At 44.4% G+C, this 27,846-nt stretch overlaps 1 protein-coding gene across 8 annotated transcripts; it reads left to right on the top strand.

Annotated features, from left to right (window-relative positions):
• The first annotated feature begins 1,781 nt into the window (after positions 1–1,781).
• PNPLA4 (patatin like domain 4, phospholipase and triacylglycerol lipase) lies at positions 1,782–27,014 on the top strand. Of its 8 annotated transcripts, XM_073227947.1 has the most exons (8): positions 3,233–3,622; positions 5,656–5,757; positions 5,997–6,251; positions 7,199–7,293; positions 7,793–7,928; positions 16,832–16,897; positions 22,554–22,706; positions 23,421–27,014. In XM_073227947.1, exons 4-8 carry the CDS (start codon positions 7,280–7,282, stop codon positions 23,559–23,561), a joined length of 510 nt encoding a protein of 169 aa, XP_073084048.1. In that variant the 5' UTR covers positions 3,233–3,622; positions 5,656–5,757; positions 5,997–6,251; positions 7,199–7,279; the 3' UTR covers positions 23,562–27,014. The 8 variants fall into 8 exon arrangements, with proteins under 8 accessions (XP_073084042.1, XP_073084043.1, XP_073084047.1 ...); XM_073227941.1 differs by lacking the exons at positions 5,656–5,757; positions 5,997–6,251 and adding an exon at positions 1,782–2,151 and having other exon boundaries at positions 3,442–3,622; XM_073227942.1 differs by lacking the exons at positions 5,656–5,757; positions 5,997–6,251 and adding an exon at positions 2,155–2,291 and having other exon boundaries at positions 3,442–3,622.
• The last annotated feature ends 832 nt before the right edge of the window (positions 27,015–27,846 follow it).

Raw genomic sequence — 27,846 nt, 5'->3', positions numbered from 1 at the left:
ATGATCATGGCTCTCTCTCACTAGACTCTACATCCCTGATGAGGAACTGAATTCTCGTCAACTTTCTTTGCCCGGTACCAGCAGTGTTTATTACACAATGGATGCTTAACAAATGTTTAATGGTAAATAAACCAGCTCAAAACTAAATTACTAAGGAAAATAACGAAAAACAAGCCAATTACTGAAAAAACGTTCTTAGAGAGCAATTAAATTACTACATACATCATGAGTGATTTACTCAAATCTAACATGGAAAACATAATACTTACGGATCATCTGCTACGTACCACGTGTTCCATTTGGCGCTGAGATTACGGAGACAGATGTAAATTTCTTCCCTACCTTAGAGAGCTGAACTCTTTAATTAGTTGCATTGGAGAAAAGAGAGACTTCAAGAGACAGTTTAAATTGGTTCAAAAGCATTAAATTATGGAATTTTTGGAACCTTTTTCGCATGAGACTTACATTTGGTGGGCTCTCACTCACGAGCATTTGCAGTCAAACAGGTGATCTCATCTGTGCTTTAAGAAGTGGGTACCGTAGTCGCGTTCATCCAGGCTGCCCAGTGACGAATTTTTCATCTGTCTTCCGCATCAACCTGCTGGTGGTGCCCAAACGCAGAAAAGCACTGCTTTGCCACCCCCTTCCCGGATTCTGGCTCTGTGCCGCTTGTCTCTCCTTAAACTTTTCATGTCACCACATAGTTCTAATCACCAGATTACCCCACAAGTTAGTGGAGGACTTCACAGATTTTAGTGCACACAGCAGTCAGCTTCAGGATATCTGAGGCCTGGGATTCTTCCTAGTAAGCGTCCTGGACGCTGCTCACGTGGGAAGACCACACCACACTCGAACGCAGTTAGAGGGCAGTGTACAAGCTCATGTGCATTTGGCCTTCCCCTCGCTAAATTCAACAGTAGTGAAGAATGCAGAGTAATGTAGTTGCGCTATGCTCAGGCATTAAGGTATCTACAGCATCAGCTGTTTCAATAGGCTGCTTATGAGAAGTAGACACAAAGTATCTTCCTTAATCACTGCATCCTGGGTTCTCGCTTCTGACAAGTGTTGTGTGCCAGAGCCCAGGCCGCTGGCCGCCCAAACAGGGAACAAAGCAGCAGCCCGGGGTAAAGGCCATTTGGGAAGCTCCCTCCTCTTAAGGCAGAGACACTCTTGCACTGGGCTTCCTTCAGTGAGAGCAGAGCACATCTATCCTTCAACAACGGAGCCCGGAGAACCTTCCATCAGGAAATCTGAGGCTCCTCTAGGCTTGGTTCTGATGAGGCAGGGAAGACGCTGTTAAGGCAAACAGTTGTCACAGTCCTCTGAATCTGGGTGGCGATGTCAGCGAACATCCTAGCCACCATTTAAAGCTACTTCTCAATTCTATCCAGAGTCAACAGTGCCATGAGCGGAAACAGATGGTGTTTGTTGACAGCCTGCTCTGTGGCACGAGCCTTACGGCTTGGCGCCAATTTGGGTTTTACCATCCCATTTTGCATTTGAGCCACCTGGGAAGGTAAGATTATGCAACCTGCCCAAGGTCACACGGCGCCAGCGGACTAAGGACGCGAACGCGGCGCAAAGCGTTCGTCCGGACTTTGCACTAATGCTTAGGTGCAAAGGTGCCTAGCAGCGCTGGAGGAGCTGAGCGGAATCGAACCCACACCGGTCCCCGCCTTTTAGTGAGCGCAGCACCGCTCCGAAGGTGGGGCAAGAGGGGAAGCCACTTCCTGGAGGCACACGTGACGAGCCCAAGCACTTCCGGAGCGCCGCGCCTGAGCCGTCGCTCAGGGTCACTGGACTCTCAGATGAGGGCGGGCCCGCAGGTGTCGCTACAAGACGCACAGGGACTGAAACTTATCCCTAAGTGTCGGAAGACAGCGTGACTCCGGACGAGAAAGAGCTTGTCCCTTACCCGCACTCGGGGACACCCAGGTCACGCGGCCCAGTGCGCGCCACCATGTTGCGTCCGGGTGTTTATATCGTACAGGCGGGCCTTAGCCGATGCCGTCGGCGAAGGGACTACGTCACAGTCCCGCGCCAGTCGGTTTGCGCCAACTTTACGTGTGACCTTCCTGGGCTGGCTCACAGCGTGCGCAGTCCAGCCCTGATAGGCGGAGCCGTTTTGAGTGGCGGGCAGGCTGCGTTCGGGTAAGGGAGTGAAGGGGGCCGCGTGGGCATTCAACACGGAAGTGCCTCAGGCCGCATTGGTAGGGCGGTGGGCGGGGCGGCGAGCTCGGTCCAGCCCTGATAGGCGGAGCCTTTTTGAGTGGCGGACAGGCTGTGTTCGGGTAAGGGAGTGAAGGGGGCCGCGTGAGCATTCAACACGGTGCCTCAGGCCGCATTGGTAGAGCGGTGGGCAGTAGGCGGGGCGGGGCGGTGTCTGGCCCCGGGGAAGAGGAGGGGAGGGGAGGAGAGGAGGGGAGGGGAGGGGAGGAGAGAAGGGGAGGGGAGGGGAGGAGAGAGGAGGGGAGGGGAGGGGAGGGCCCCCAGGCCGCGGGCGGATCCCGGGTCTGCGCTGCCCAGTCCCTGCAGCGCCCCCCACCCGCACCCCAACAATCGGCAGAAATTAAACCCAAACCGGGCCCGGGGGCAATGGCTGAGCCTCCTCCGGCACAGGCATCTGCAGGGTGCATCGAACAAGGGCCTTAGGTTCCTACATTTGAGGGTCGGCCCAGGGGCTTAAATCCAAGGGCTTCCAAGTGAGCACCCTTCTGGGGGCATGTGGTGAAATCATGCCCGTTGAAGCTTCGGAAAACACTTATATAAAATTTATGACAAGGATCCGATGGTGCGGTTGACATTTCCTGGAGCCTTTACTTGCCTTTGACGGTTGTGACCTCGGTTTGCTTTGAAAACTTGTCAATGAAATACATTGTATTGGTCAGTAATTGTGGGCGACAGATTAAATAAAAAATATGGGAGCTCATTATAATAATTTTAAAAATGGAGCTGAGGGAGTGGAGCAGGGACCTCTTTTTGAAATGGACTGATGCCGTTGCAAAGAGCCAAATGTGTCGTTTATTTGGAATTTGCTACAGTGTCACTTATCCACAATATAGCCCTCCGCCCAAAGTTTCAAAAGACGGCGAAAAAAGGCCGAATGCCTTGCCAACTGGAACTTGTCCATCTGTTTCTCGCCAAGTAATTAAATAGTAGGTTGCCTAATCTGTGTACAAATGTGGAATGTTGTAACTATTTTTAATTAATAATAACTATATTGGGTCATGGGGAAAAAGGGAGGGGAAAAGAAAGTTTTCTTTAATAAAAGATTTCGGTGTTTAGTTAGACTCTACTTGAAAATACTGGGCTTAGAACAGAAAATTACAGACCAAAAGAAAGGCTTGGGGAGATGATGAGCAAAAGACGACACAGTACCTGGAGTAAACGATACCAGTTTACAGCATTTGTGTTTTTTTGTGTCACCATTTTCTCCGCTAGAATGAAGACCATCAACTTGTCGTTTGCAGGCTGTGGATTTTTGAGCATTTACCACTTGGGGGTAGCATCGGCCCTTCGCAGACACGGCAAAAAGCTGCTGAAGGGTGTCAGGGCCTTTGCCGGGGCCTCTTCGGGATCCTTGGTTGCTTCTGTCCTGCTAACGGCACCAGGAAAAATAGAGGTAATTAACTAGTAAGTAGGCTGTGTTTGTCGTCAAGAAATTAAGACCGAACAAAGGAAATGAATTTGCTTCTACAAAGTTAACTGGAGAAATAATCCTTTGCCTGGAAAACAGAAAAGGTTAAGAGTTTTCTTTTAAAATTGAATCATTAGGGATCTGTGCCCTGGATTTGGAAAAGGAGATTATTTGTGGTGACAATGAGACAAGGAAATAAAGTGCCTTATTTTACTCTTCAGTGTTTATTTAGTCTGAAGAGCCCAGCTCTTCTTTCTCTTAAGCAAAGGATATTTTTTCATCTGATCATGCAAAGAGCACAGGGCCTGTTTTCAAGGAATTGACCATTTGGCCAATATCTCTTTGCTTGCTCCTATTTATAAACAAGTATATAAGTTAAACTGTGGGCCTATGATTTCTATTAAGTGAAATGATACAGGAATTGTTTGCTTTTCATTTTTATAGTAAGAAGCAACGCTGAGTTGCAAACAGACGGCATAAAAATAAGCCTTCGTTATTTCATTTAACGCAATCCATTTTAAAAATCTGTTTTCTGCTTCCAGACAGCATCCTGTACTTGCTGTCTTATGTGGGCGGAACACATTGTACTTGTTTATTACTTACATACTCTACTGGCTTTTAACAATGAATAACGATTAATACATTCGTGCTCAAGAATGAACTTCAGTCACACTTAAAATTACAAAAGTACACAATTCTAAGCATCCAAAATCTTGTGATAACATCAATGATGTGCTGCTTATGGAAGAGAAACTGGAGTTGACAGCAGTTGCGGGGGAAATCCACTTATCTTTTCTTCCTGTCTTTATCTGGGTGCTTTATTGGGGACTAGAAAAGGGATTAAAAACTGTAGAGACTGCACAGGATGAGAACCTGAAGGTGGTGAACATGTAAATCAGGTGTGAACACCCCCCCACACTCGCAGCATCTTACGCTTTGCACTGCAAACCGGCTCTTTTCCATAACTGTCTCCTTTTTGAGGCAGGGGGCCGCCTAAGAGGCCCTTCCCTTGTGTTTACTGATGCAGTCTTGCCTTTAAGTAGGGCGAATCCTGAGCTTTGGAGTTGGGTAGACTTGGTTTCAAATCCTAGGCAGATTTAGAAATATACTAAATGTGACTTAGAGTTAATGTGATTTGGAAACACTGCAATAATATATATAGCCTCTTAACTGAAATTCTGTGATGTTCAGACATTGAATGGTTTACCTGAATTTGAGACTAGATATCACCCTATTTTCAAGTCAGCTGACCAGTCCTTACTTATTTTCTCATAAGCTGGAGACCCAGTGGTGTTGTCTGTTTGTGTTGCTGTGACATAAAGGGTCAGTATTTACTAGGCGCTCACATTGCAAGGTGAATAATGATTCTCAGGGCATCCTCACTTCTCCTTTTTCAAAATTAATCTTCAGCCATTTGATGAAAGGTTATTTTATTTATCTTTCTAGCATTTGTACTGTACCACTTTTAGGATTGCCTTGAGTTTAGGTAAACTGTCTCCAACTTACTCAAATCTGCGTTAGCTCAGCTCTCACTCACGGTTCCTCGAGCTCTGCAGTGTTGTGACAAATACATGCACAATTAGTCTAGTTCCGAGCTTCTGCAGATATAATTAAGAGGAGCACCTGATGCCAGGTGTATTTTAGGTGGCAGACAAATTTAGATGTCGATATGTGAGGAGCTCAGCTCTGCCAGACTTGGCTCTGCCCTCATGATTGGCCAGGCATGGCGTTAGACACAGGGCAAAGCTGAGGAAGGTTCCGAAGTACGTTTCCAGCGTGCTCACATGTGTGTGTAACTAAAATGAATATAAAACAAGCTAAGTGGGCAGTCTAGCTCAGAGGGAAGAGCACACATTTGGGGGACCACCCCCATTTCTCCTGTAAGCTTACAGCGCCTTCCTGACAGGTGGGCCTGCATCTACTGCCTGTTACCTACAAGCCACCCTTCTCACAACATTTAGAGTGATTTTATCCAAACACAACTCTGATTCTCCATCACCTTCCTTTCCCTTCCACAGCCCAGGGCTCACATTGCCTTCACACGAGGTCTGAATTTCTCAGCACGCCTCGCAAGGCCCTGTGTGACTCAGCCGCTCCGGCTCACTAATGAGGCCATTCAGGTGTGCACCCCTCTCTGGGAAGTTCTCATGTTGTCTTTCTCTGTGTTGTTCCTCTTCTGCCCGCACCTCCTAGTGAGCCCTGTTCATATTTCAGGTCTCATCCTAGATGTCACGTCCCGGGGAAGCCTTTGGTGACCCCTGACGTCAGAGGTTGACGCCCGCTGTGTCCTCTATGGTTGCTGTGCAATGCACGACCATAGACTTGTGGCTTATGACAACCCACATGCATTCTCTCACAGTTCTTGGGTCTCCTGAGTCTGAAAGGCCTCACTGAGGTCAAAGTGTGAGCAGCGCCCTGCTCCGTCCGGAGGACCTCAGGAAGAGTCTCTTCCCTGGCGTGTCCCAGTTCCAAGAGGCCAACTGCATTCCCGGGCTCAGGGCCCCCGCGCCATCCTGAAGGCCATTTGCAGAGCATCTTCACATCTCTGACTCTGTGACGTCCGCCTCCCTCTTTCACTTTCAGGAACCCTTGTGATGACGTTAGAGTCACCCAGGTAATACACGATAGTCTCCCATCGCAAAATCCTTAACTACTTCTGCAAAATCCCTTTTGTTACGTCAGGGAATGTATTCACAGGCTCCGCACTTTGGAAGGTGGGTGTGAGGGGGCTGGATTCTGCCCACCCGCCCCCATCACGGGCGCTCTGTGATCTGCTCATTGGGGCACCCCTGAGTCTCCTGAGGGCAGGAGCTCTTGTATTTAGTTCCTGTGGAAGCCCAGTTTTTTTGCTGGATGAACAAATTAATCAATAAAAGACAGACTTGGATTCAAATCCTAACTCTGAGGAAATGGGAAAGATACCCCATCTCTCCAAGCATCCATTCTTTTGGCCGTCAAGGTGGGCAATCTTACCCACTTGCAGGGTCATGTGAAGGTAAGCTCGCAGAGGCCAAATCAGTGCAACCCAGCCCAGGAACTATACCCCCTCCACCCATACGCATGAAACCTCAGCGCCCGAGATGGACCTCCGAAGCCTGCGAACAACGGTCCTCTCTGCTCCTGTCTCTCTTGTCCGTATTGTCATTAATCATCAGCGCTGTCGCACAGCTGTTCTCAGATGTGTTCCAGGCTGCAGAAATGAGATGGGAGAGGAGGTTAATTGTGCTGGAGAAATACGTAGAAGAATCAGACTTCAGCCTTCAAAGATTTTTCTGTATATGGGCAAAGCTGTTTGAGGTGGCTCAAAAAGGAAGGAAAGGGAAATGAGGTTGGGTCTGGGAGAACACATAGCTTGCCTGGGGACCAAAAATGGTGGGTGAGGAGCAGGCCAGGTGGCCAATCACACACCCGTGAAGGAAAGTGACCCCCCAAGGTCTGGGGCTGGCTTAGGGATCCAGGCGCCTGCTGTAATCAGCACAGAGTTCTGAAACCAGGATGAATTTCTTTCTTTTTTTAATTTTTTGACAAAATGTAGCATGTCCTATTTGTTTTCTTTTTCAGGAATGTACTGAATTTACTTACAAGTTTGCAGAAGAAACCCGAAGGCAGCCCTTTGGGGCAGCAACACCAGGCTACGATTTCATGGCCCAATTGAGGTATATTCCTATGTATACATTTGACCCCTGAACATGGGTTTGAACTGTGTGGGTCCACTTATATGCTCATTGTTTGTCAATAGCATATTGGAAAATATTTTGGAGATTTGCAGCAATCTGAAAAATTGTTCTTTTTGCTCTAGATTACTGTATGTAAGATTCCAACCTATAGTACATATAGAAAATACTGTTAACCACTGTTTATGTTATGGGTAAGGCTTCCGGTCAACGGCAGACTATTAGCAGTTAAGTTTGGGGGGAGTCAAAAGTTACCCTAAGCTTTTTGAATGTGCAGGGGGTTGGCACCCCAACCTCTGCATTGTGCAAGGGTCAACGTATCTATGTAGTACATTTCCCCCAGTAGCATCTGAAGACAAAATGTTGAAGATGTTCTGTATCCACCGTAGCAAGCTCAGCTCAGCTCAGCATTTCCCCTTCTGAAATATTTATAAGGTGTTCACTAATTCAAGGTGAATAATGCAGGTCATTCCTTCCTTAGAAGTGGAATAGAGTCGATCCTCCCTCCCAACGCCCATGAGCTGGCCAACAACCGACTGCACGTGTCCATCTCTAACATCAAGACCAGAGAAAATTGCTTAGTCTCAAGTTTTTCCTCCAGAGAGGATCTCATTAAGGTAACACAGCCGTATTTCCTGTTGGCGGAAATCAGCAAGTTCTGATTTAAACTTCCCTCGAGCAGTGAGCATCACCACGTTCTTTAGATCCAGCGTTGCGTGTCAGGCCTGACAGAGGATGGGCTTTCCGTGAATCGTGTGTTTGATGCATGGATTAACCGGTGTCCCAGCTCAGAACAGGGAACTCCAGGGGCCTCCCGTCCTGGCTGAGTGGTTTTCTGGTGATGTTCATTATGCTCACGTCCATTGTGCGAAGCAGGTCGTGAGGCCATTTCATAGCAGTAATCGTTTCTTAAATTCACGTTACTAATATAATACTTTGCAGTTCATGTAAGACTTCCTACATGCACCATCTTATTTGGTCCTTTGACAGTCCTTTCATGAGGGGGGTGGGACAGGTGTGATTACTGCCCTCGTATTGCTTTTCTAAACAAAGAAAAAATGGGTAGAAAGATCTTTTAAATGACATACCCAAGCGTATACTGATGGCCAGTGGGAACAGCTTCTAGAGCCCCAGTCTCTTGGTTTTTCAACCTGATGTTCCATTTTGCACTAATTTACAAATAACCCGGCACTTACTAAGGTAATACATTAAATACCTGTAAATTAGAAAGGATGTACTTTCCGTAGCAGAGATGGGCAATTTTTTCTCTTTCACTGCAAGCTTGAGGTAATACAGAAGATGCATGTTGGGACACAGCAGAAGGTGATGGATTGAGAGTGAGTTGTAAACGTTCTGCCAGAATTACATGATTAATGCATTGATTTTTACTATCGAATCTTATGGTTCCTGTCTTACCATCTGCATGATATAATTTGAAATACCTAATGAGGTGTTGAATTGACAGGTAAAATGACTTTGTGCCTTAACAGATCAGACTATTTTTCTCGGTGCTCCAACTACACAGGTCTCTCACTTACAGATTAATAGTCTTTCTACCTTAGGGAAAGATTGTATCTTTCTGTAATCTTATGTAGACTTACTAAATGTAAAGGGAGAGGCTGGTTAGCCCATGCCTGAATCGATGCCTATTGTCCATGCCAATACAGACCCAGAAGGCTTTCTGTGGGGTGGAGTACGTCTTCCGGTTTGTATGGAAGCACCGCTGAGTGTCATCACGTCATAAAATGGGAGGGATTCTTCCCAGCCTTACCTTCTCCAGTCTGTCTGGGCTGGTCTGTATACAGCAGCTGGGTCCCTGTGTTTGCTATACCCCTTCCTGATTGACTTATGTCTGCTCAGCATGCTGCTTTATTGAGTTAGTTTTTATAATTTTCCTTCCTGCGTTAGAATGGAAGCTCTGAGGGGGAAGGGATGGCTCTGTTTTGCCCACTTCTCTATCGCCAATGCCCGGCACAGTGCCAGCTCCATCAATACATGTTTGAGGAATGAATACAAGTAAATAAATAAATGAGCTAAGGTGGCATCTGTTATAATGATGTAATTGGAAACAAAAGAACAAAGAATGTAGATGCTACGTGTTCAGTGAGGTAGACAAAATAATTTCACTGGTTAGTGGCCCAGCTGGGACTGCAGTCCAGGTGTCTGACATGGTGCTGGTTACGCCACAGGCTGGTGCACCTGCACACCTGTGAAGAGGTCCCCAGAACCTGTGACTACGTCACCTTACGTGGCAAAAGGTATTTTATAGGTGTGATTAAGGTAGAGGTCCTGACATGATGATCCTGAGATGTCCTGGATTATCTGTGTGGCTCCAACCTAAGTACAGGAGTCTTTAAAACCAGAGATCTTGCCTGGATTCAGGGTCCCATGGCAGGTTCTGAGGTGCAGGACCCTTACACAAGAGGGCACAGAGGCTCTGGGCACTGCGGGAGACTCTGCTCCGACAGTCAGCAGGGCAGGGGCATTCAACCCAACTGCCATGGAACTCAATTTTGCCAGAATCTGAATGAGCAGGACACAGACCCTCCCCACAGCCTCCCAGAGGGAACATGGCCCTACCCACCTCTTGATTTTAGCCTGGTGAGATGCACGACAGATTCTGACCCCAAGACTGCATGATAATAAATTTGTGTTACTTTGAGCCCATACGTTGGTGGAAATGTGTTATAGCAGCACTAGGAAACTACGGCATTAAGTAAACATGATTTTTTTCTTTTGTATAGTAACTATTCAGAGAACTAGTATCATTACTTGAGTTCATGGAACAGAAGAGAAATAGTTGACACACGTGTAGTACCTTGTAAGGACAATACCTCAATAATGAACATTTTCTGGGGTTATACAAGGAGCATTTTAAATGTTTAATAGGAAGCTCTAACCTTCTTCAGAACTATGAAAAGGAAGGAGGGGTTGTTCCTGGATAGCAGATGGTGGCGACAGAAATGTATAAAATATTTGTCTGGGTTACACATGAAACACTGAGTTCTAGAGTGAAAGTCAGAGAGGGGGCGGGGAAGCAGCAGGACACGGGGAGAAGATAATGCCCTTGTGGACGGTGGCGGCTCAGGCTGAGGGTTCTGATGACGGGAGGGGCAGTGGAGGAACGCGGTCCTGGGGGCACTGGGTGAGGGTGCCTGTTTTGCCTGTGTGCGTTGGGGGGTGGGGGCAAGAGAGCTGCCCGCCGGCCCCACCGGTTGCCTTAGGTGGAGGCCGGAGGGTTCCCAAAGCACAAGAACAGCCCCCAGTGTGGATAACTTTGAGTCCTGGGAGCTTTGCATCCCTGGCTCTGAACACACAGCCTTGGGTTTATTTTCCAGTATTTGGAACCTCCTCTATAGATGAGAGACAGACGTGTAGAGACAGAGATAGACAGGCAGAGAAAGAGAAAGATTAAGACCAAAACCTTAGGTACAGGAGATCAAGCATCAGTTGGTAGCCAGTAAAGGAATGTGGGAGAGGACTAAACACCGGGGATTTTTTAACCACCGTGTTGCATTTTATGTCTGTATTTATCATTAACTAATTTATTCTCTTACTAACTAGTTGGATTTTTCCAACATGCTAGCTAGGTTCTCCGTTATCTACCAGCTGACTGCTACCTTTTATTACAGACAGGGTGTTTCTGTGTTTGAACATCTAACTGGAAACGTGTGTGTGTGTGTGTGTTTGTGTGTGTGTGTGTGTGTCCATGCATGCACTTCAAGTCTTTAAGTCCTTTTTTTTAATGCTTTATTGGAGTATTCCGTGTTTGATGTGCATGTCCAGGAGTTCCTAGCCAGGTCTGTCATTTCCCAGCAGTGTCCCCTGGGCCTAATTATGTTTGACCCTCAGTTTTCTCAACTGTGAAATGGAGATAAAAAGCTAATTAGTGTTACCCTGGAGAGCAAATTGAATGAAGCGCGTAAAACTGTGCTTTAAAACAGTGAAGCCCTATATGCCTGCTGATTACAGCCAATGCTTAGTAAAAAAACAAGATACTAAGCCAGTCACATGACCTGTCAGCACCGCTGTATGAGTCTGTCATGAAGTTTTAAATGTTCAACTGCACACTGAGTAGAACTGACTCCCACACGTTTTGATCCTTTACTTTTTACTCGCCATCCTGTTCATGTGCCGCTCTGTACCTCTCATGCCGTGGGAAGTGCATTGCCACCTAATTTTGCCACCTTTTGGCATTTGACTTTACGCCTCTTTACTACCAGCCTTCTTTTCTTAAGTGCGCTTGTGTGGTGATTCATACTTAAATTGTATTAATGAAGTACACTTTCAGAGCCAAGAAAAAGTATTATTTTATTTGATATCTGCAGTGATACTTTGTTTTCTGAGGACCTCTCTTTCTGAGATTTTTCTGCTTATTTTCTGAGAACCTCTCTATTTTCTGAGATTCCTTTTATTTAGGATGGGTTTCCATAGTATTCTGAATCTTATGTCCAAGGGATTTAACTCCGTGCTATGTTCTGGGTGTTTGCGTAGCCCCCAAATCTGTATGTTCAATTCCTAATCTCCTATGGGGTGGTGTTAAGAGATGTGGGACCTGTGGGATGAGGTCATGAAGGTGGGGCCCTCCTGAATGAGAGCAGTGCCCTTATAAAAGAGACCACACAGAGGCAGCTCAGCCCTCCCAGTATATGAGGACAGTGGGAAGGGGGTTCTCTGCCGGCACCGAATATGCCAGCACCTTGATCTTAGACTTCCCAGCCTCCAGAACTGGGAGAAAACCAATTATTTGTATTGTTTATAAGCCACCTAGTATTTGGTGTTTTGGTAAGGCCGCCTAAATGGACTAAGATAGGAAATTGGTAGCAAGAAGTGGGGGCTTCTGTAACAAACACGTGGAAGTGGCTTAGGAACTGGGTGTAATGAGCAGAGGCCAGAAGGGTTTGGAGGTGCACAGCGAAGGAGCCCACAGTGCCGTGAATGGACCTTTAAAGGAAGTTCTGATGAGGACCCAGAAAGGAGAGAAGAGCTGGAGAGAGAGCCTCCACTGTCTCAGCAAAGACCTAGGGGGTTATGAGCAGAACGGCGGTACCAGTTTGGCTGCCAAAGGCCATGCAGATGAGATCTGAGAGGAAAACGAGGACGTGTTACTGGAACAGTGGAAAGGCCATCCTTGTTAGTGGGTGACAAAGAACTCGGCTGAACTGTGTCCATGTACTAGTGTCTCCCGGAAGGTGGACTTGCGAGCAATGAAATGAACCATTTGATGAGGCAGTTTCCAAGCAAATCATGGAGGGAACAGCCTTGTTTATGTAAAATGCACATAGAGAGAAATGATTTAAAAGCATAGCATCAAAAGCATAGCAGAACTTACACTATCTGGTACATTCTTCACCTCTTTTTGTTGAAAAGGGTGAGAGCCTCGTCAGGACAGACGGGATGGGTGTGGCCAAGGGATGTCTGACAAGGAGACCAGTTAGCCACCTACACAGAAGCCAGCGCTGTGGTCCCACACAGTGGAACCCATCAGGGACCCAGCGGGCAAGGGCCCGGCCAGCACAGGGCCGCTGCACAGATCCCCCTGCCAGGCGGCGTCCAACAGGGCCTTGGGAGTGGGGCCACCATGGTCCCCCCGGGCAAGGCTGCCTGCACGCCAGGCTGTCTGTGAACCAGGAAACAGGACCTCACCAGACACCCAGATGCTGGCCCCTTGATCTTGCATGTGCCAGAACCAGAAGAGATCAGTGTCCGTTGTTTCTAAACCACCCAGCTCATGGTACTTTGTAACAGCAGCCTGAGCGCACTAAGGCCCTTGGGTTTGTTTCCATTTTTCATAAGACAGGTGTTCTAAGACAGACGTGAAGTCTTGGGGTGTTGATTTGTCCAGAATGTGTTTATGCCGGCCGTTCCCCTCCTCCCCAGTAGTGAGCGCACTGAGATAGCGAAATGATTTTAAAATTAGCCATGCCACAGAGTGGTGGTGCTTGGCCACCTGCCTGAAGTAGTCCAAATCACTGGGTTCTTCATGCTTAAAACTGATGTGCATCTGTGGTGGGAGGCAATCTTCGGAGCCGCGTGCATACTCTGTGACAGACCTACTCAGGAAGGCTTCCGTGAACCATGTTCCTCTTGGGTAGAACCACCCTCCTCCTCCGCTATGATGCCCTACATTTCCCTGCACAAAGAGAGAACGCTCTTCCAGCAAGATCTTCTCCCATTTAGCCTTGTGAAGGTGAAATAAAGCCTGAATTTAAGATTGGTCATTATCTTGGGAAGACGGGTAAAGATACATTTGAATCTGTCTTTGAATTTCAACTCCACCAGCAGGTTCTGAATAAACAGCCAGATTCTCATTAAACTCTACAGTAAACTTAAGGCATAAATGAAACTTGTTGAGAATTTATTCTCCAAGGAAGGCAGGCTACATAATTTTCTAAACGCTCCTTTTCTATAAAATATAAAATGAAAAGAGCTGGTTAGAACGTGTATTGAATATGCCCTTGGCAATGTTTTATACAGTTGCTATAGGAAGTCACTAACTTCTATTTTTATCGTTGTATATTTAGTAAGAATGAAACAAAACCCAGACCAATGGTTTAACTATATATAATGCTTAAAGTACTAGGCCAACTTGGGGGGTGGGGGTTCTGCACGCAGGTGCCTGACTCCTGCATCCCTGCTCCCAGCCCTGTGCTAGTGATGTTTCGGTCCCATCCTTCTGTGGGGTGGGAGCCGTCCTGGCCACTGTAGGTTATTTAAAAACGTTCCTGGTCCCTTCCCACTAGATGCCAGTAGTACCCAGGACCCCCTCCCTGCCACCCTAGTTGTGACACATGAAACTATCTCCAGACATTGCTAAATGTCTCCCAGAGGGCTAAGACACCCTCCCTGGGTGAGAACCCCTTCTCTAGATGGACTGGGATTTCCTGGTGAGAAGAATTTTACTGGGAAAACTGAGGTGAGACACAGTAAAAGCACAGGTTCAAGCATCATATTTTATCAAGTGGCCTTAGAATGTCCATCTTTAGCTCCTTCTTTAGAAAAATCCCTTTTTGCTTGCAATAAAATGCGCGCTGACTACACGTAAGAAAAGCCACTCAATTCTCATCTGTCAAAAGCTAATTTTCCCACTAAGGTGTGACAGAGCAAATACATTGATGGGGAGGAGAGATGGGCATTTTCTACTTCACTGCACTCTTCCTATCATTTAGAAGGATTCTTGCTGCTATTATCCGTAGGGAAGTAATTGGATAGCATTTTTCATCCAAACACCTCCAAAGAGTTCCAGGCATTAACTTGTGAACTTCACATGACACTTTGACACGGGGGGAAAACCCACATAATTCTGGTTCTCAGGGTTGTGATTTTTATTTTTTATTTTTGGCAAAGCACATACCTCCTGTGCAGCATAGTGAAACGGATCATTGTATTTATAGAGCGTCCTCCATCCGGTCGGAAGGGTCTGAGAACTGTGCTTTCACAATGGGTGCGCTATCCGCAAAGCGTTCCATGTACTGCTGCTGGGCGATGTTGCATTTTGCCAAGTAACTTCATTAAGTAGCTATTGTGTGCTTGCAAAACGTTACCTAGGGTCTGTAGTTGGTTTTTTAAAGGAGTAACCAGTTGATGACAGGGCGAAACTGAGTAATGGTGCGTGCAGTGTCCACAACTGTAAACAGCCCCTCTCTGAAAACCACTAGATGTCGTCAATGATACCGGTGGCCCGATAAGGTCGGACCCAGTATGCTCAGTTTCTATCCTGTCTCCCCACTGACCTCCCACAAAACGCCTGCGATGATCCTCATTCCTGCTCCGCCTCGTGGTGGAATAAGTGTGGTTAATGTAGTGCCGCTCTATCACAGCTGCCTGTTGGAAGCCGAGATTTGGAGATGGATGCCCAAGTACAGGAGTATCTGCCTTGACCCTTCTTCGTAGAAGGTTGGAAAATCTTGTGCAAGGTTGTCATTGTGCCTTGGGTTCACGCTGCACTGTCCACATCTTGCACTTCCTCATGCCTGCATTTTCATTTTCTTCCAGAGGCACAGATCACATAGCTTGTTCTGCACTAGCACCAACCTGGCACAGCACGGCTGTGTAACACATGTCATGTCCTTCCTTCTTCCCTGCCCAAGTCCTTGTGTTGGGCTATTACACCACTGAAACATGCTATCGCCCAAACCTGATGCCCCAGACGCTTCTGGGCCACGTGGCAGGAGTTTGTGGCTATGGGAGCCGTTACAACCTGGCCCTCTGCCCTCTGTGGGGCGTGTGCCGCCAGCCCCTCACTGATCCCACTGTTGAGAGTGGAGGCAGAGCAGCAAGGCTCTGGGTATCTGTGGAGCACCGGCCGACCTCACAAGGAGCCTCAGACCCTGTCCCTCTCGGTGGGGAGGACCTGGGTGTGTTCTAGGAGGAGCCACTGCATGAGAGAGGAAGCCTGTGCAGAGCCCCAGGCACAGGAGGCCAACATCGGTGGGTGCCCGCGGTGCTGGCGTGCTACCCAGGCAGGGTCTGTCCCTCAGATTCACGTCACGCTGGCCACTGGCCTGTCACTCAGCTGCGGTTCAGAGTGAATCTGCCTCTGAGAGCCAACCTTAGCAATCAAACCTGTAAAATTGTTTCTTTGGAGAAAATGCCCTCTGAGTTCTCATGAGTTCTCAATAGTTCTAAACTGATGATTCACAAATCAGTTTGGGGGCCATAATCCATCTGATTAATATATACCAAAACAAAATCTCATGAAATCTTGGATGACAAACAGCCACACAGTATTTGCCTATCGGTTGAAAGATTATAACTTAAATATTCAGTATCTACTGCTGTGTCTTTCCAAATGAAACACTAGTGATTCAGAACCTACACTGCATGCAAAATAAATTGTCTGCATGTCAGAAAAGCTCCCGGAACCAAACTTGTGTTGGAGGAAATGGTAATATGTTAAACGGCCATCTTTTCAACTTTTTTAATGGAAGCTAAAGCATAATTGCTATCCACACCTGCCACTGTCTCATTATCATCCATCCCATGCCACCAGCACATAAGATGTGTGTGTCCCTCAGCGACATCCTGGTGACACAAATGAGAACATCCCTGAGCTGCAGCCTCTTCCCCCTCCGGTAATGACCCGAGGGGTTTGTTCCTGTGCAAAATGAGACTGCAACTGTAAGACGATCTTCACAGTATACAATAGAACATTGTGAACAGTTTATCTGCAACTCGTACACACTCAAGAACTTCGACTTATATGGACCTAGTTTTGTAATGACTTGGCTGCCCAATGTCACATGCCAGTTTTACTCAGGCAAAGTTGACTGAATCAGAGAACACTGAATTGCACGTAGCTCTTTAGGGTCTTCCCAGGGATTAAAACACTGTCTTCTCTTTAAGCGTGTCCCGTTGTGCACTTGAAATATAGGGAACTTATTTAATGTTTTACAGTATTTTTTAATTTAAAATCAAAAAATTTTTTTTAATTTAAAATTTCACCAGAATACCATGTCCGATCTGTCAGATAAGTGTCGGTGCCTATATCCTGAGCTGTGTCTTCATTTTCTCCTCCTAGGTTCTCCTGGCGAGCAGCTTCCTGCCCATTTACGCAGGACTGAAGCCAGTGGAATACAAGGGGCAGGTAAGGTCCTCATAACTGACCTGTACCAGTAATTTCTGTATTAATACCTTTCCTCTGAAGGAGCCGATGTTACAATTGTTCTGGTGGCTCCAAATCAGTTCGTGTAATTTTTTTTCCACAAGTAGTTTTGTTTCTTGCTTGATGTATCCAGCCACAGAAGGCTGATGTGCCAGCGTCCTTCTGTGTTGATCGCTGAATACCAGCTTGATGCCCTCCCACAGTTTAAGAGGGTTTCGAGGCCCAGGTATTCTCGAGCATCTTCCCATCTCTAGGGAAATGCAAACTTTTGCTTTAAACATCATTTTGCTGTGAGTCTGACCTTTGCGTATGATTTGGATGACAGAAAAATTTCCGCCGTGCTGAAGACACCTCTCCTGTACTAGGTTGTAATGTCTTTAGGGAGCTCAGGTCTTGATTTGATTGATGGCTTCAGTCATTTCTCTGAAGGGACAGAGTTTGCGGGGCCAAGCAGACTCGGCATCAGTTCCATTCGCACGCTGGAGCCCTGGCAGCAGAGAGCCTGCAGCTCTGGCCGAGATGGGCCAAGCCCACCCTCTGCTCCTGTGGTTTTTATTAAATACACGAACCTCCCAGATTCCACATCTGGTACTACCTAGGTATTGAACATACTGGATTTTTAAAATATTTGTTTATGAACCTAATATTTTTATTTAAAGAAATCTTTTATTAGTGACTTAGAAGTATCACACTTTCATAAGGCTGATGATTACAACAAGTAGCAAACAGTATGGTTCCTTCCTAAACTGTGTGCCAGTTGTTTGAAGTGCTAAAATGTCTTTGAAAACTGCTTCCTTTTCCTAATTTTAAAGGAATTCATTAGCTCTTGGCTGCCTGCAGACTCTAAGACCATATTTAGGCCCCTATTTGTAGTAGATATTCATTAACAGTTGAGTAAATGAATGAATGGAAATAACCTGAACTTCAGCCATATATTTTTTCTAATGAATCTTCCTTTAATACACATGGCCTCTTTCTAGTGATCAAATAAGCTACGGGAATATGCATACTCTCAGAGCACATTTTCATAGGTTCTCGTCATCATTTCGATTAAGAATGAGGATTTTCAAGAGGAATTCTTAATAACTCACTTTTTGAGAGATTAGCATTAACATTGACAAGTGACTGAAATATCAAAATAACAGACAGAATAAGATAACCTCTGGAATTGATATACACAGATCACGAGAAAACCTGTGGGTTTCTTTTCTTTTTGTCTAAGTTAGAATTCAAGTAATATTTTGACTGTATTATATAGAGAAAACATATCATTGAGCCTTTTGCATGGTTATTATTCCTTTCGTTATTGATGTATCTGGGAAAAAGAATTGTGGAATACTCTGTTACTATGCATTTGTATAAAATGACTACTATAATCCTCAGGGTTCTATTTCTTCATGTTTTAGACATTCTACATGCATATGTGGCTCAATCCCCAACACAGCAAACAGTGGTAGTTGGCCTGGCAACCAGCTAGATTTGGTTTAATGGAAACCTCGTTCTCAATTTGCAGAATGGAAGATCATCTTTTGCAGCAACTATCTAAACATTTTTGCATCGTCTGTTTGACTTTTAAAAAAATATATTAGTGTTCCAGGGAATGTTTTCTATATAGCATTTAGAAGAATGTTAACTGCTAAGTAACTCTAGCATTTTCTCCAAAATTGGATATGCAGAATCACTGGGTAACTTTCAGAACTTAAGGCAGCCACGTACAAGTTATTATTTAGCAGAAGTCAGTACCGCAGGGATCCTCAACCTTTGCTTAAAAATTGTATTTATTTTAACCTGTCTCCCTTTCATTGAAAAATCTCACCTGTCTCTTCTCTCCTCCTGTGTTTCTTCCAAATTCTCCCAAATGGGAGACTGTGACCTGTACCCTAGGGGGTGCGTATCTCCTGGTCTCTCTCTCTCTCTCTCTCTGTCTGTCTCTCCCTCTCCCCTATTTTAAGAATCACTAACCAAGACTGTTCTGTTGGTAAGACTGTGTGTTCTCTATGCCATGAAGGCAAAGAAGATACATTTGCAAAAACAAAGTAATTTTTTAAAACCACCTTTACTTCCTCTGGCCTCTTGTTCCTCACCTTGCAGAAAGCTGTTCCGAGGCCACCCTGCCTCCGTGGCACATACTGTAATTTACAGGGGGTGAAAAAGAACAGTGAATTGCATGAGAAGACAGCTGCACCCATTTTTAAGGCATACTCTACAGCAGGGGTGCAGAAATTATTTTCCATGAAGCATGAGGCAGCACATACTTCCGGCATTGTGCAACATACAGTCTCCTTCGACACAATTATTCAACATGGCTTTTTTAGTGGAATAACAGCTCTAGGCAGTATATAGGCAAAAGGGCATGGCTGTGTGCCAGTAAAACTTTATTTACAGAAAGCAGGTGGTGGGCTGTAGTTTGCCAACCACTGACCCAGAGAAAGGAACCCTGCCAGCTTGAATTTCCTTTTCTGTAAAATGGGGAAACTGAATTTACTAGCATGACCTTCCTACCCAATGGTGCTCTAGTAAAGATTATATTAAGTGGTATGTGAGAAGCTGTTTTATAAACCCTTAGGCCCCGTGCCATGGTATTTATAATAATTACAGATGTCAATATCTCATTCATTCTCCTAACAAAGTATTTTTTTTATTCACTTGCTTTTTGAGCAAAATGCACCCGAAGGAAACGCAGCCCTGCATGGGCTTGTTACGGGGAAGGATCCCAGCATCCAAAACCCATCAGGTGCGCATTGTATGCTCTACAACTAGTTGCAGAGGGAATAAATAGACCATTTTAGTAGACAGTGCCTCCCTGTCAAGTTTCCCCCTTCTGTTATATAATAAGAGTTGCTTGGATTCCTAAACCTCGGGGCATGTTTTCACATGTGCCCGTAACACCTCAGTGTATAAGGCAAAGTTTGACATGTGCTGGCAGATGTACAACCTCACCCGCTGGGAGTCACAGGTACTCTGTTATCCCTTCAAAGTGACTCCGTTCATTCTGGTTTCAAGGCTGCAGCCTTTTGGGAGCAGTCACAGTGGACCCCCACCCCACAAGCAGGGGTGAGTTTTTATTTTCTATTGCACAGTTGTTTTTTCAAAACTGGTTGGACTCAAGCAGTCGACTGGAATGTGGAGCACTTTTGGAATGTGCTCAGAGATGGAAATAAAGTGTAGTAGGACAAGTGACCGCCACCCTGGGGCCAGCAGGAAGTGTGATTGTGAAACACACTGTGCGGGAGATTCCTGCACGTCTGCACTTCACTTTCCTCTGGATGACCCTGCTGCGCACTGAAAGATAACCCACACGGGGCGAAGCCGTCGTGGCGTGAACCAGCACAGTTTTTGAGCTTTTATATTTTGTTGAGGAAGATGCTGGAATCATAGAAGCTCATGGCAGTAGCTACCAATGCATGGAAGGCTGCCTGCCACGTGGAAATGTGAGAATGACTGGCAGGAATAGGTGGCAAACAGCCAGAGAATGTATGGGCTGAAGTATGTAAATACAGCATGGTAAACTATCAGGCATGAGATATAAAATACTCGCACTGTTCATTTCCAGGTCGAGGAATGTTGGCTGCTGTTCTGTTGTTTCCAGATATGTTGCTGGAATCAGCACGCCTGGGCACAAGTGTGGTGGTCAGGAGTGGCACAGCTCAGGGGAGCATAAATGAGGAGTAAGGTTCACTGAATTTACACTCTCTGAGCTGCTTGGGGTTATGGCTTTCGGAAGAGCTAGTAACATTGCAAATTTAATCAAGTCATTTGATAAGCTGTATGTTTTCCGCAGTCATTTATCCAATCAGAATCAGCTAACAAGAGCGAACAAAATTTGGAAAAAGGGTTTTCAATTCCCTGAAACAGCAGTCATTAACCCCATGGTAAATTAGAACATTTTGCAATTCAATGAGCCAGATTGCCCTTCTTTTTCCTTAAGTTGAATAAGTCAAATAAGCTCTTACTTAAGTTACATGACACATGGTACATATTTTGAATTTCCCTTGATGAATCCTATACACATTTCCACATCACTGCTGAGATATTCTATTGAGAATATGAAAGGTAATTTTGGACGGTGTCTTTGTTTCTTCTCTAGGTATTGACTTACTCTAGAAGTTGGTACCCATGCCTGTAGCTATCAGGAAAAAGAAAGAAAGTAAGCTGTGGGACAATAGGGCGCAGACCTGGATACTCGGGGTCTTCTTACCACAAACCTCCATTTCTTAAACTGTTTACAGATCTATATATACAGATGTCTAAACATATATGCACATACATGTGTTAAATATACCCAAACACATATGAATATGTGTCTACATGATATGGATAAAATAACAACACATGAACTTTAAAAAAGAATGTTAATATGCAAATTAGCCAGGTGAGTTTCATTTAAATCGAATCTACTTATGTTTTCTCCTCCACCAAATGCAAGTTCCCTCAAAAGAAATTTTCAACACACTGTCCCTTTTTATTTAGTTACTTTTAGAATAAATGTTTATGTTTGGGGGGTGTTGGTAGTTGGCCAGTGCCATGACAGACAGTGAAGCACCCATCATTTAGACACCAGCTTTAGAAATAAAAACGACATAGACATTAAAAAAAAAAAAAAGGACACCTTAGAGAAAATGGATGTTTTCACTGAGATGAGGATGTTTTATTCTCACCTCTTTCTCCTTCCCTGCTCCACCTTTGTGCTGAACACAACGGCTTTGTTTTTTTTCTCCATGACATTTTAAATGTTCCAGCAAAATGGAGTGTGCAGACTTCTCCACTCAAGAGTCCTTTGTGAGGGGCTCTCAGCCGCTACCAGATGTTTTTGTTTCTTTTTGCACATCAACTGAAGGATATTTCCAGTGGCAAATATACCTTGGACATTATTTTGTGTTTGTTTACTGTTCGAGTTGATTATGTTAGTACATCAGTTCAAGGATGGACGGAGACTCTTGCCTTGAAGTTGACAGCATAAGGAATCTCATCTGTGTTTCTTTGCTTGTACTTAAGCAGCATACACTTCTGCAGAAGCCTCTAGAAGCTTTTCTCACCTGCTGTATCCATCCTCCCACTTTGGGCATGAGTCTGAAAGCCTACAATTCTTATGAGTCATGTTTCTTTTTTTTATGCAGCTCTTCCCATTCTTTATGGTTTTAAGACCACAGGTACTCAGGAGCCACTTTGGAAATAGAGGAATTTCTGGTTGTTCTATTAATTTTTAAGTATATACAGAAAATGCTAGTTTCCGGTTCTTATAATAAAAATGGAACGTTGTATGGTTGTGGATGGTTTGATCTGTCTGTCAGCAGTAAACTTGGCTTCCACTTGTGTTCAATAATAAATCCTCTCCTCATTACACACGTCTTACGCCTGCACCGTCATCCATAAAATCTAAAGTACGTCTTAGGTAAAATAATCGAGTTAAGAGGTTTCCTGATTCTGTCGAGTTCTTAACATATAGTAGATTGTATGTGTCCAAAGGAAAGCAAAACAAATCTCCAAGTGGGTTAGTCCTGGTAAGCAGTAATTTGAGAACATATTCAAGGCATGGACTGTATTAGATGGAGAAGCCGACTGAGAGGTCTGTTCTCCTTCCCTGCACATGGGCTGTGTGTTGCTGACGTCTTCCCATGAGTGCTGTTTCCTTCCACAGAAGTGGATGGATGGAGGCCTCACCAACAGCCTTCCCATCCTGCCTGAAGGCCAGACAGTGACTATCTCCCCCTTCAGTGGACGATTAGACATCTGCCCAGAAGACAAAGGGCTGCTGGATCTGTACATTAACATCACCAATCAGCACCTAAGGGTGAGTAATGCGTAGAGTGCTACTTCAAGGGCCCTAGTCCCCTGAAAGTTTACACATGCTTGCAAACCCTTGGATCGTGTTGATAATTTTATGTATAAATTGTACCTTCTCAGTATTGTTTTTAATACTTTCCAATATGTATCATGCATGTGGACCTTGGTGTGTCTAGACTGTGCGTGTGCAATCCCTTCACAGTTTATTAACTGTGAAATGTTTTCTGTTCCTTCACTTCTTTTTCTGGTCAACAGATTTGGTGGGATTTCCGTGCAATGTTAAATAGATTGTGTAAAAAGATGGCAATAATTAAGTATGCAAAAATACTGGAGAAAAATTAAGGACTCACTGAATAATTTACATAACAATCTAACTCCCTTAAGCTAGTCTCAGTTCTCAACTGGGGCGAGATCCCTAGGAGCCATTTGCATCTGTCTGGAAACAGTTTTGCTTGCCTCATCCAGGAAGTCCTTCTGGCATCTAGTGGGGGGAGCCCAGGCTTGCTGCTCAACACCCTTTTGTAAAGCACAGGACACCCCACAACGAAGAAATATCTGGCCCAAAACGGCAATAGTAGCAAGACTAGTCTATACATGGAGTTAACCTTTTAATTTTTTAAAATCACTAATTGCATCTATAATACGAAAGCTTAGGTTTGAAATAATGCACATTTACCTGTACTTTAATATCCTGTCGCTTCAATTTGTCTTTCTCTTCTAGCTGTCCGTGGCAAACTTGGTGAGGCTTAGCCAAGCCCTCTTCCCACCAAAGAAGAGGAAAATGGAATCACTGTATCAACATGGGTTTGATGACACCATTGAGTTTTTACTTAAAGAAAACTGGTTTGAACAGAATGCTTAAACGTCGATAACACAAAACAGATTTCACACAGTTTTTGATGGAGACTTCTAATCAAATCGATTTTTTTTAAAAAACATGCAGGATTCCCCATTACCAGTTTCTGTAACATTCATAATCATTTTTATTATTTGAATTATTACTTGGTACAAGGAAATAAGAAGCATTTTGCTAGAATTCGGCTGTTTCATCAGGACACAGTCAGGTGATAAGGAAACCTTTCCAGAGAACAATCGCGTCCTTTGAAAGGTCCCTTTCACATTTGGGGGGGCGGGGGGGTGGGCTCGCTGCGTAAACCGTGGAATGCTGGAAACGGAGAGCCGCCGCCTGCGCGCTATCTTTACAGAGAAGGAGGCAGCATCTGAGACATGAAAGGGTATTTCCGTGAGATACCAGTGCCCTGTAGTCCCAGAACAGAAGGAGCAACTTTGTCAGGCCGAACTTGTCTCCGGGCCGAACCCCAGCGTCCGAGGCAGGGAGGGGAAAGACTGGAGCAACGGGCAGCACCACTAAGGCTTTGAGAAGGGGTGGAGGTGCAACGGCTTGCTGTTCACAGCTGCCACGCAGCTGTGCCTGGTAGGCTGGTGGACTGGTAGGCCAGAAGCCCACGACGTTTTGACACGAAGTCTGTTTTCCTTATTCTTCAGTACAGTTTCCCCTTCCCACCTTACTCCTTCCAAATCCACCCTCCAGCTCAGGTGGTTATCAGACTGTTTTGTTTGATGCGTCCTTGTTCTAAAGCCTAGGCTGCCGTTCGTGTTCTCTCTACATCTCTCTCTGTCTCTCTCTTTCGCCTGTGTCTTGGGCTCTCTGTCTCTCAGTCTCTTTGTTTGCTCCCACAAGGCCACACCTCAACAAATACTTAGCCTTTAGTTTATATACTCTATCTACTCATGCTAGGAACTCAAACAGGTAAAACACCACAAAACACAAGGGACCAGGTCAGCCAAACAGCCTGGTAAATAAGGATCATATCCACAATAATCATTCACGTATTATGTTTAAATCATGTTCTACTGATCCCAGGTCTTACATTTTTTGAGCAGTTGTCCTATCATTTTGAGGACCGCATGTGAGTTTACACTAATTCCTATACACTGTCTTAAAATCGTTTCCATGGGGCTTTGCCAAGCATGAACTCTTAATTACTTAAGAAGCAGTTAGAAACAAACTAGTTTAATTGCTTGTCTTTAACTGTTATGCATTTCTCTTTCTGCCATTTGAAGCCATTGTTTAAATCAATTCTATGGTTCTTAAAAGCCCCCAATACACAATGTTTAGCACATAAACACTGACAGTTGCCTCCTTTCTGCCGAGTCCTGCAGAGACTCAAGGTAGAGTCGTCGCACCTCTTGGACTGTGTATGTTTTTCCTACTCTAGCAAATGCAGTTAAATCTTCACATTGTTTTAATAAGTGACATGATGGGGATAGATACTCAGTTCATTCCTGCATCTGCTCATTCACTGGATTTTCCTCTTTTACCACTTTCTGGGACCATTCTATTTGTAGAAAGTTTAGTAAATTCTTTATTTGATGCTTCCTCTGAGCAAAAACAAGCCTAATTGTGTTAGACTTTTAAAAAGTATTTTGTCCCTAGCGCATATGTCTTTGACCTTGTTGGTAGATGGTACTTGCCTTGAAAACCACTGTAAGTTCACGGACACTGCAGTGCACCCGGCTTTCTAACGCGAGACACAGGTGGCATTGCAACACAGCCCGCAGTTTGTCTGCTCCAGGGGGACACTGTACCAAATTCTCATGAGAGGCAAGTCACAGAGCGTGTTCTGGGGTGCAAAGGCTGTGTCCGCATGCATCTGTGCTAATGGGAAACACGCCTTAACAACAGGCTCTGCCCTATTGAGATCAGCATTTTGCAAGCTCTGTAGAACTGGTGTATGGAAGGTCTGAAGAGACTTTCTGACCCCGATCCTGAAATGTTTGCAGGGCAATTACTGTAACTGGGGGCTTGATAAGTTCCCAGTTCCCTATTGGGGTAATTTCCTAATGTCTTTGCATTGTCATTTAAAATTTCCCTGGTCTTTCTTTTCTTCTTTTCAGTAACACTCTTTACATTGTAACTATGGTAACCTGCAGCTTCCATTGCCAATGAGAGAACATAGATTTGGTTTCTAAGTTCAATAATGCTCTAAAGGAGCAAGCAGTGTATTAAACACAAAACAAAACAAAAAACTGTTAGTTCTAGTTTCACAGTATTGGACGTGGCGCATGTATAGCAGAAGTTTGCAAAGAAGCATTTAATTATGAATCTAAACAGACAAGGGCACTTGAAATGGACAGTTCGGTTATGCTGCTTTTAATTTTTTTTCTGATGATTAAAACAGACGCATATAATTACTTCCCTTTTTATAAGTATTAATCATAGAAAGTTTTCGGATCTAGTCTGTTCTTTTCATAGTTGAGGAACCAATAATTAGCAAAGTTCAGGGTTTTGAGGTTATTCTTGCTCAAGTTCTATCTATACTATAGCAAAATAAAATTGAAAGGTGAAGTAATTATCCACATAACTCAAAGCAGGAGAAAAGGCGATGATTGCAGATTAGGAAAAGATGATTTAAAAAAAAAATTATCATAGCAACTACTAATTACTAGTACTTACACTACTATATACTTACATATTATATATAAGTACTTATACTAATAAGTACTAGTAATTATTAGTTTAGTTAGGCTGAATTTACCATGTAATTGCTCAACTCTGCACTTAACCTTGGTTACGCTGATGTCTGCCAGGCTTCTCTCCTCGAATGTTACTCTGTTCTCCTTTGTCATTAATAAGTATCTTGTGGGGAAGTATTTCGAACATTATATAAAGGTCTCCTTCTTCATCAGGTTTTCAATTTTATCTACACGGACTCACGGTTTCCTGCTTGTTCCCAGGAAATAGTATCTGCTACGCCCCTCATTGCTCTCGATGTGCGAGTGGCCCTCAGCTTGCTCAGTAGGACCTGTTCCGGCGGCCGGCTGTGCCCCTTGGCAGCTCCTCATTATTCTCTGACCTGTGCTTTGCTTTCTGGAACAACATTCTCCAGGCTTATCTTGCACTTCTGATTCCCCATTCTGGAATCACCCATGTCTCTAAGGGCTGTAATTCTTTTAATAGAAAATGGCATTTATATTCACGGTGTGTATAAACCAAGTTGACTACCCAAATGACAATGGTATTGGTGTGATGCTGCTCCCAGGTCCTCTCAGTGAAGAGAGTTAGGGAATTTGCAGGCATATGGATGTGGGCGTGCATGTACCGGCATTTACATCTATGTTTATCTATGTATCGGTCAATGAATCGACCCGCCCATCACTTATCTATGTATCTACCTATTTTACACATATGTAGAAGCTGTCCTTGCTTGCCTACCTGATGGTGATGTCTGTCTGTCCATTGTTCAATAATTGCATTCTGATAGGGCAACAATAAAACTCTAAATTAAGCCACTATGCGAATTGCCTAAAAGAAGGAAGAAAATACTTGTCATATGCATTAAAATAAATGACTTTCAGTACGCATGTTAGATTAATAAAATAGCAGCACTCAGTTAAGAATAAAAAGTTTCAATAAAAAATGATTCAAAAAAATCGTTCATGGTTAAATGACAAGCCTGTGCCTTATAATAAACTGTGAAAGATATTACAATTAAATAAGGAATAAGAGAAGATGCCTGACATCTCTGCTATTAAGAAAAGGGTTCTAGAAACTCTAGAAAATACAGAAAGATAAATAAAAGCTGGGAAATGTAAAAAATAACAAAACCGTTATCATCTGTAAGTTGTGCAAGCGCTGTGCACATGACCTAATGCACCATAAATCCTCAATAGTTAGGGATAAAAATGAGTCAGTGCCTAAAAATGCAAGATCATCAACTAGAAAAGTATTATGAGAAGTTAAAAACTATCCATGCAAAAAATCTATAGTAATAGATGAAAATTGATACTACTTTTATACCAGCAGAATGTAAAATGTGGAACAATGCATTCACAATAGCCAGAAAGTCACACAACTTCTAAAAACTGTTCCAGACACATATGAAAGTTCTACACATTTACCTACTTCTGCGTCTATGACATCTAATGTTGCAGAATGGGGAATGAGGTTCTGGGTGGTGTCTGGTCTCACATTACATCACAAATTTCACACATTCCATCACACTGTCAGTACTTTTGTTTTCAAAATGTGACAAATGGATGTTAAAGTTCACCTGGCAGCATAAATGCTCAATGACAGCCAAGAAAGGTGAAGTAATTTTGTAACCTAGTCTTAATATCTTCAG

The sequence above is a fragment of the Manis javanica genome, chromosome X, assembly GCF_040802235.1.
Source record: "Manis javanica isolate MJ-LG chromosome X, MJ_LKY, whole genome shotgun sequence".
NCBI lineage: Eukaryota > Metazoa > Chordata > Mammalia > Pholidota > Manidae > Manis > Manis javanica.
This window is presented reverse-complemented; position numbering and strand designations above follow the sequence as displayed.

Excerpts from the sequence above, each read along its gene's own strand:
- PNPLA4 (XM_073227941.1), top strand. The coding sequence starts at position 1,961 with ATGTTGCGTCCGGGTGTTTATATCGTACAGGCGGGCCTTAGCCGATGC. Across the intron at positions 3,623-7,198 it reads CGGCACCAGGAAAAATAGAG|GAATGTACTGAATTTACTTA; the intron begins GTAATTAACTAG and ends TTTCTTTTTCAG. Across the intron at positions 7,929-16,831 it reads CCAGAGAGGATCTCATTAAG|GTTCTCCTGGCGAGCAGCTT; the intron begins GTAACACAGCCG and ends TTCTCCTCCTAG.